At 44.2% G+C, this 9188-nt stretch overlaps 1 protein-coding gene across 1 annotated transcript; it reads left to right on the forward strand.

Annotated features, from left to right (window-relative positions):
• The first annotated feature begins 2693 nt into the window (after positions 1 to 2693).
• HMGB1 (high mobility group box 1) lies at positions 2694 to 7896 on the forward strand. Its single transcript, XM_052649922.1, has 5 exons — positions 2694 to 2831; positions 5017 to 5180; positions 5406 to 5551; positions 6021 to 6195; positions 7252 to 7896. Exons 2-5 carry the CDS (start codon positions 5031 to 5033, stop codon positions 7426 to 7428), a joined length of 648 nt encoding a protein of 215 aa, XP_052505882.1. The 5' UTR covers positions 2694 to 2831; positions 5017 to 5030; the 3' UTR covers positions 7429 to 7896.
• Positions 7897 to 9188: the final 1292 nt, after the last annotated feature.

The raw sequence follows: 9188 nt of genomic DNA on the forward strand, positions 1-9188 counted from the left end.
ATCAAGCTTTTTAAATTAGGTAACTCTGTAAGTTAGGATAAAACTCTCAATAACCCTAAAGTAAAATATATGCCAGTTTGTAACTGATGATTCGCATAGAAGGAGAGGGTCTAATATCATAAATAAGTGAACATTGAAGTTGCCGGGCTAAGCTGGAAGTTGTAGGGTTTACTTGAAAGTTTTTCTCCTTTTTATGTTCCTCCCTTTGTATCACAGAAAGCAAATATGGGAAATGTGCCTGTAAGTGGAGGTCTTAATATCCTTCCTTATGACATGGCCCCTGATATACTTGGGAGTAAATGAAGCAACCATCACTAGACTGAATGAGGAATAGTACTGTTTGAGGATAGAATTTTTTTAAAAAAGCTTAATTTGCAGCCATTGCCTTCATATAAAATTAAAATATGAAGAAAAGCTCAAGGCTAATTGCACTTGAGTTTTTCTAAGTCATGAGTTTAAAGAGGTCACCGTAATCTTAAATCTTCGAAAAATAAGTTTGATCTTTACAACCACTTAGTGATAACTTCCATTTTATAGCTGAAAGATTTGAAGCACAAAGAAGTTTAAAAAAAAAAAAACTTGTCTAAGATTACAGAGCTAGTAAGTAGCAGAGCAAGGATCTGAACCCAGGTCTATTGATATTTAAATCCAGTGCCTGTTACTTACCATAGCATCCTGCTGAAATAGAAACCTGTGTTGGGCCCATTGTTCTCTTGTTCTATGACCATAAACTGACCCTGGAAGGAGTAAGCTATTAGAAATAACTGGTAAAAGTATCTAAAAAAGTGGTTGATCCAGAGCACACCCAACATTGCTCCTGGAAAATACTGATAGTACAATCTTCAAGTAATAGTCAAATTTTGATATCATGGATGCCATTTAAAGTGTAATCATTCTCATGAATATTTTGTAATACAGTCATTGAGAAGATAAAACAATTAAAATAACAGATTTAAATAAACCATAAAATTAGATTAATAGAGGGAAGTAAAGAAGAGCATATATGTATGAAAACAGTATAAAAGTTAACTTTAGATGTTTGCTTTTTTAAACACCAATAACTTTAAGCACATTATACTAGTTTATATATTTTTAGTATTATTTCTTTTCATGTTCATATAGCATGCATTGTCCACTCACCAAGACTATAAACTCTGATAGCAATTATGTATTTTTTTTTAAAAGGAGTAAGCATTAAAATCATAGTCAGGAGAGGTTATCTCTCTGTCTGTCCTCATGTAGCTTAATAAATTTGAGAAAGCATATTATGTTGTGGATGTTTACATGGGATATATGAAAAAAACTAACAAAATGATTTAACTTTGGTCTGTTAAATTTGGAGAAATTGGCTGGTGGGTTTAGAAGTGTATAAATATACCACTAGAGAGTGAAAAAAAGGGAAGTCTGTTGTAACTGAATAGGGGTGTGGTCTGCTCAGGCTACAGAGCAATAGATAATAGTTTCATAAAGGGCCGATATAACCGTATGGTCTCCAGAACTGGTTATTAGAGCCCACACATTTTCCTCACAGACATAATCTGTTTGTCTGTTAAAACCAGCCAGCTTGGTGGGTTAGGGAAGCCACAGCCTATGGATTTGGGCATGGGCACTCTCTGCCTCCATCTAATCCTCCGGGTAACAATATACCTACAACTCCTGTAACCCTAGAGCAGTTACATGGATGCACTAAGTGGTGCGATGGGAAGGAAAGATAGCATCACAAGGATTCGTTTGATTATCACAGTAATCCACACCAAGTCAAATAAAACAGCCCAACAGTTAAAAATGTGGTCTCTAATGAATTTGCTAATTCTAGCAGGCCCTCCCAAACATTTCCTGCTAGAGTACCCCGTATCGAAATGAAGTGGCTGTACTTTAATTTCATGGAAGAATCGTTTGATTTCCAGGAAGTTAAGACAGGGCTTTGTATTTAAATAAAAAGTTCCAGACAAGCTGTGAAACTGGAGCAAACCAAGAAAAAGGATGAAACTAAATGCCTGTTGGGTGACTCAAGGTTTCAGCTGCTCTGCAAACCTGACGGTGCGGGCTTAATAGCCCAGGAAAGGGATGTTTTAAAAGCGGCTGACTGGATGGTTGTCACTTTCTTATAGGAAAAGCCCTGCCTTTCCAGCGATCTAGAGTGTAACGCAACCGTACGCGGTTGAGAAGTTCCAATCTTGGCTGCTTTCGCCCCTCTGCACAAGCAGAAACCCCGGTTTTCGGGGACCGTGATCTCATCGTGTCGCTCTCACTTTTGAAGGTCTGTTAAAAGTCTGGGGCCTCTTATCTCAACGGCTGTGGAAGTGAGTTTGGGGTGAGAAGGGGGGGGGAGGTCTGTGGGTGTCTCTTTTGCCAGAGGAGTTGGAGACACTTGTGGAAAAGTCAGGCCCTTTTCGCTCCGGCGGCCGCTCGGGTGTGGGGCTGGCTTGGGTTAGACACATGCACACATACACCATAGAGCTCTGCTTTCCCGTAGCAGCTGCTGCCTCTGCCTCTGCCTCTCCCGCCTCAGCCTCTCTGCCCGGCACACACACACATTCAGATTTGCGCGCTGTTTCAATCCTTGATGACGTGTCCCCGGAGACAGCCAATAGCAGGCGGGCTCTGGTCAGGACAATGGGAGGTATCGGGCCAATGAGCGAGCCCCGTGAGTTGGCGGTAGCCAATAGGCGCGGCGCTGGCTGGAGAGTAATGTTACAGAGCGGAGAGAGTGAGGAGGCTGCGTCTGGCTCCCGCTCTCACAGCCATTGCAGTACATTGAGCTCCATAGAGACAGCGCCGGGGCAAGTGAGAGCCGGACGGGCACTGGGCGACTCTGTGCCTCGCGGAGGGTGAGTCCGGGGCAGCGCCGCGGCGGGGAGAGCGCCTCCGGCAGCTCCTCAGCCCGCGCGGCAGCCGGATCCCCGCGGCCGGGAGCCGGCGGGTCAGGATCCACACAAAGGCAAATGAGGGGGGACCGTGGGGGGAAACTGCGCACGGAGCGAGCCTCCCCTCGGGCGCCGGGAGCCCTGCCCCGCGCCGGAGCCCCGGCCCCCGGGGCCGCCTGAGGCGCCGCGAGCCCCGAGCCCCGCGAGTTTCCACCCTCGGCGGCGTCCGCGCTGACTGGCGCAAAAAAAAAAAAAAAAAAATTTTTTTTTCCTCCATTAAAAAAAATTTTTTTAACGTGTTTTTGAACCCTCGGGGCCGAGCGTTCGGGCGGCCGGCGTGCGCGGGGGGCGGCGGGCCGCCGGGCGGGCGGGCGGCGCTTCACGGCTGCATTGGCCGCCGCAGAGCCGGGCGCCGGCGGCGAGCGGGCGAGCGAGCGCGGGCGGGCGGGCGCTGCGGGCGGGCGGCGGCGCGGGGCCGGGGCCGGGGGCGGCGGCGCGGGGCCGGGCCCGCCGGCCTGAGCCCGAGCCCGGGGCCGGGCGCGGCGGGGGGGAGCGGCGCCGCGGCGCTCGCTGGATAACATGGCTGACTCGGCCCGGCGCTGCTGGCTGGAGAGAAAACAAGGCGGGCGCGGGCGGGGGGGAAGCTGGGCGCAGCAGTTCCGAGGCAACTTTTTTTTTTTCCTCTTCTGCCAGCCCCGCGTCCCCCCGAGTGCGGGGGCGGCGGGCCGCGCGGAGGGAGACGGGGAGCGGCGGGCCGGGGGCGCCTCCCGAGGCGGCCCCCCCCTCGCACACACACACCGCGGCGGGGGAGGGGGAGGGTCCGGCCGCGCGCCCCCCGCCCCTCCCCCCGGCCGTCATGGCCGAGTGTGTGCGCCAGAGCGCGCCGCGCACCCCGCCCGCCGGCGCTCGCACTCACTCGCACACTCACTCTCGCGCACACACTCACACACATACACACACAAAGGGAAGGAGCCATATTCTCTCGCTCGCCCTCGCGGCGGCGGCGGCGCAGGCGGGGAAGACGCGCAGCGGCCATTCCGTGCGCGCCGGCCCCGGCGGCCGCGGGCGGAGCCAGCCCCCATTTCGAGCGGGGCTGCTCCCTCCGCCGAGCCGACAAAATGGGGGAGGCCGGCGGGCCTGCGCGGGGCGGCGGGCGCACGTGGCGGGCCCCGCGCGCGGGGAGCCCGGCCTGGAGGCCCGGTCGCCCTCCCCCCCCCGGGGGGGTGGCGGCCTCCCAGCGCGCGGCCCCGAAGTTGGCGAGCGGGCGGGAGTAAGGGGGCCCGGGTGGCGGGAAGGTGTGCGAAGCCCGCCCCGCGCGGCGCCCCAACTTTTCAGGGCTTTTATATATATATATATATATATATATATATATATATATATACACACTCCCTGGGTGGGGCGGGGGGCAGCCCGAGCCACGAGCAGGAGTGGCTTTTGTCCCTCATCCTTGTTTACTCGAAGAAACTTCAGACCGGACGTGTTTAGTCAGAACCGAAATACATCTCGGGGCCAAACCGATAGGAAGCGAGGCTGCCTGGCGGTGGCAGCCGCGCAAATAGCACCGCCACCCCCCCCACCCCACCCCACCTCCAGCCTGGGTCCGAGCTGCCGTTTCCACGGTCCCTCCTCCCGGCAAAGTTTTGTGCCGAGAAGAGAATATTTTAAAGTAATCATGGGCAAAACTTTAGACGCGGGGAATCTGGCCCGTAATCCGGAAAGGTCTACTCAACTTTGGCTCTTACCTACTCCTTATGTAGCTGCATGAATCTGCAGCATTCCTGTTCTGACCTTTGGATTTGTTGATTAATAATGATTTCTTACATGAAAAAAAATGTTTAATGACCACTTAAGTATTACATTCAAAACAGATGCAGGAACGTAAGTCACAAATACGGTATGAGCGTACGCTCATACCATTGTGTCTCCACTTTTTTTGAGATCCCACTGAAGGACCATTTAATGGGTTGGTGCAGACTCTTCTAGGAACTGTCGATCCCTGACATTTTCTTTGATATTGTGAGGGGTTAATGCCGGTGCCGTGTTTAATAACCAGTGCCATGCTGTTCATTGACTCCCCAAGAAGTTAGAGTGCTCTTAGGTGCCATAAATTTCATTGTTAACATTAAACTTGTGTTTTTTTATTTTTTAGAAAAATAATTAATCATGGGCAAAGGAGATCCTAAGAAGCCGAGAGGCAAAATGTCATCATATGCATTCTTTGTGCAAACTTGCCGGGAGGAGCACAAGAAGAAGCACCCGGATGCTTCAGTCAACTTCTCAGAGTTTTCTAAGAAGTGCTCAGAGAGGTGGAAGGTAAGAGGGCTGAACACCTACTGAGTAAGTAATAAAGGCTGAATTCCAAATTTCGATTTTGTTTTTTTTTTTAAGCCTGGGTACAATTTGCATAATGTGGGTGTTGATGTTGGAACAGGTTACTAAATCTTTTTAGCAAAGGATACTGATTTTATTCATTTCCACACTTCACAACTGGTTAAAATTTTGTTAACTTATTTAAGTTTACAAATTTTTTTTTTACAGACCATGTCTGCTAAAGAGAAAGGAAAATTTGAAGACATGGCAAAGGCTGACAAGGCCCGTTATGAAAGAGAAATGAAAACTTATATCCCTCCTAAAGGGGAAACAAAAAAGAAGTTCAAGGATCCCAATGCACCGAAGAGGCCTCCGTAAGTATCTTGCCTGTTTTGATTTTTCAGGAAGTATTTTATAGTAGACAAATTTAGCAAGCCACCCTGTGGATCTCCAGTCTGTAATCAAAGTTTCTTAGCTAAGTGGTATTGGTACATTTAAATTTTGTAAAATTTTTGTTGGGTGGCAGTTTTAGTTAGAGCAGTGAAATTAGATACTGACCTCACCCAATATGTCTTCTAAACGTAGTTTTGATTCTTTTTTATTTCTTGAGAAATCATAAGAGTAATTCCAGAATGTTCATTTGGAACACTAATAAATAGTATATGTTCAACTAGTAATGTTGTAAGTTAAAATAATTGTGTAAATTAAGTCTAGTGAGGGATATTTAGCATTTTATAACATTGTACTCTGTCAAATATGTGGTAGAAATTAGAAGCGGCTTTTATATAGTAGTACAACGTCGTTGATAAACCTGCAATTCTAAACTTCAATCTCTCCTTTTAGTTCAGCCTTTTTCTTGTTTTGTTCTGAGTATCGTCCAAAAATCAAAGGCGAACATCCTGGCCTGTCCATTGGTGATGTTGCAAAGAAACTGGGAGAAATGTGGAATAACACTGCTGCGGATGACAAGCAGCCTTATGAGAAGAAGGCTGCTAAGCTGAAGGAAAAATATGAAAAGGTAAGCAGTGCAGATTTGGTGTAGTGAGGAAAGAGTATGCCAGATGTTAGATGGACAGCTGTACTTGGTACTGCAGCTTTATTTTCCTATTTTATGATTTCTGATACATGTGGTGCAGTTTTGAGTATAACAACTATTCACTGCACCATTAGCTGTAGTCTGCAAGTCCCTTTCCATCTCTCAAAGAATGTAGATCAAATAAATTGTTAAAGTTGTTTGACTTAACGTAATTTGTCTTGGGCAAGGGCCATATACACTTAAGCTGGTTTTGTTATTCTCCACCATGTGAATTTATGAAAATTCCGGTAGTCACTTTGAGTCAGATAATGTCATCATTTTAAATGTTCAGGCACACAACATAAAAATAGGCTGGACCAAGTAATACAGATCTATAATGTTCATAAACACCCTGAAACACTTATGTTCTCTCCCTTATATTAATATAAAAACTTGACTAAGTTAGAAAGTTTAAAATATTTTGATCTGTACAGTAAATTGATACAAGAAAAAGCTATAACCCCCCTTATACTTTTAATTGAAATATTAAGTAAAGTTAGATTTTAGGTTATTTAGTCATTTTGGAGAAATATATCCATTTCTAGATGTTTCTGAACCTAATTGCATGCTTGGTGGCAGATAACTTTTTTTTTTTTTTTTTTAAGGAAAGATTTCCTGCTACAGATTAGGGTCTGTCAGTATAAACCTGTAGAATGCTTTTTTGCATTCAGAAGGTGGCAGTGTCTACCCTTTAATCAGTCTCTACATTCTAGTTTTAATAAACTAAAGTTTGGATGTGGTACATAGTTGTACTTCAGTGAGGCATAGCAGTGCAAATATTAGACAATGTCATACCATGAGCTCTGGATTATTTACAGTCATAATATTTTTATGAGTGTTTGTGAAAGTCCAAGTTGGCGTGAATCTGCAGATATATGGTATTTTAGTGTATCTGAGGCCTTGTTTTTTCCATAAAGCTTTGCCATGTTAATTTTATTTCTCCCCTTACTTAACTGTTTTGTCTTTCGTCCCACTTTCTTCCTGCCTTTATTTTGGAAGGATATTGCTGCATACCGAGCTAAAGGGAAGCCTGATGCAGCAAAAAAGGGAGTTGTCAAGGCTGAAAAAAGCAAGAAAAAGAAGGAAGAGGAGGAAGATGAGGAAGATGAAGAGGATGAGGAGGAAGAAGAAGATGAAGAGGATGAGGAGGAAGAAGAAGATGATGATGATGAATAAGTTGGTTCTAGCGCAGTTTTTTTTTTTCTTGTCTATAAAGCATTTAACCCCCCTGTACACAACTCACTCCTTTTAAAGAAAAAAAATTGAAATGTAAGGCTGTGTAAGATTTGTTTTTAAACTGTACAGTGTCTTTTTTTGTATAGTTAACACACTACCGAATGTGTCTTTAGATAGCCCTGTCCTGGTGGTATTTTCAATAGCCACTAACCTTGCCTGGTACAGTATGGGGGTTGTAAATTGGCATGGAAATTGAAAGCAGGTTCTTGTTGGTGCACAGCACAAATTAGTTATATATGGGGATGGTAGTTTTTTCATCTTCAGTTGTCTGATGCAGCTTCTACGAATAATTGTTGTTCTGTTAACTGAATACCACTCTGTAATTGCAAAAAAAAGAAAAAGAAAAAAAGTTGCAGCTGTTTTGTTGACATTCTGAATGCTTCTAAGTAAATACAATTTTTTTTATTAGTATTGTTGTCCTTTTCATAGGTCTGAAAATTTTTCTTAAGGGGAAGCTAGTCTTTTGCTTTTGCCCATTTTGGATCACACGAATTATTACACTGTTTCTCTTTCATATAGTTAGCTGATAAATAGACAGCTCTTGTCTGCACACCCTGCATATACCCGTGGTGAGGGTAATAAAAGTTGAGTTGAGACAGCTTTCACCCATAACCGAAACTTAGATCTTGACCAGCTGATAGTGGATTTCACATAGCCCAGTTACATTTACCAAGTGAAGAGTTACCAATCCATTCACAGCACGGGATTATTAGAATCAAACATTTTGAAAGTCTGTCCTTGAAGGACTAATAGAAAAGTATGTTCTAATCTTTACATGAGGACTCTACACTTTTTAACTCCCATTACCATGTAATGGCAGTTATATTTGCAGTTCCCACGTTAAAGACCCGAGAATGTATCCCCAAAAGCGTGAGCTTAAAATACAAGACTGCCATATTGTTTTTTGTTGATTGTCCCAGCAAAGGCTCTGGGAAAAAGTGCTGGCTGTAAATGTCTTCTCCTGCTTATCCAAGTAGAGACTGTTCAGGAAACTTGAGACCCTTGGTTAAAGGTATTTTTAATTAATTAGACCGACTTTTAAAGTTATATGCCACATTTTAAATCAGGTATATTTTCCTGTATTATGGTTTGCCCCTTTATAAATTGAATAGACAAGGGAGGAAGACACTTTATATTTCAGTATGAATTAACTGATTTATTTGAATTTGACTTTTCTTTACAAAACTCCAGCTCATTCATTAGGGTCATATGTTTATCTGCTTAGCAGTTTAGGGAACAATTTGGCAATTTTGTGGTTTTTGAGATTATTGTTCTCTTAAAGTGCCAGTGTTTTAAAATAGCGTTCTTGTAATTTTACACGCTTTTGTGATGGAGTGCTGTTTTGTTATATAATTTTGACTTGGATTCTTTCCATTTGCATTTGTTTATGTAATTTCAGGAGGAATACTGAACATCTGAGTCCTGAATGATACTAATAAACTAATAATTGCAGAGGTTTTAAATATTAGTTAAATGGCTTTCACTTAAGATTTTTGTTATATACATATTTTATCTTAATATCTCTTAGCAACATCCTTTAAGTGTAAGGGCTGCCAAAGTTTATCCCTTTAAAAATACTCACTTCACCCTTATAAATAGGTTAATGGGCTGATAAAAAAAGATTTCCATGAGACATTCCATGTGTTCTCAGGCTGCTGTATCTACGAATTAGGGAAAAACTAATTTTGCTTTCAGACTAC

Source organism: Budorcas taxicolor, chromosome 12 (genome assembly GCF_023091745.1).
Source record: "Budorcas taxicolor isolate Tak-1 chromosome 12, Takin1.1, whole genome shotgun sequence".
NCBI lineage: Eukaryota > Metazoa > Chordata > Mammalia > Artiodactyla > Bovidae > Budorcas > Budorcas taxicolor.

What these genes read in the sequence shown, in the direction of transcription:
- HMGB1 (XM_052649922.1), top strand. Translation starts at nt 5,031, where the DNA reads ATGGGCAAAGGAGATCCTAAGAAGCCGAGAGGCAAAATGTCATCATAT. An exon ending in AATGCACCGAAGAGGCCTCC is followed by an intron (nt 5,552 to 6,020) that starts GTAAGTATCTTG and finishes CTCTCCTTTTAG; the next exon opens with TTCAGCCTTTTTCTTGTTTT. An exon ending in TGAAGGAAAAATATGAAAAG is followed by an intron (nt 6,196 to 7,251) that starts GTAAGCAGTGCA and finishes TTATTTTGGAAG; the next exon opens with GATATTGCTGCATACCGAGC.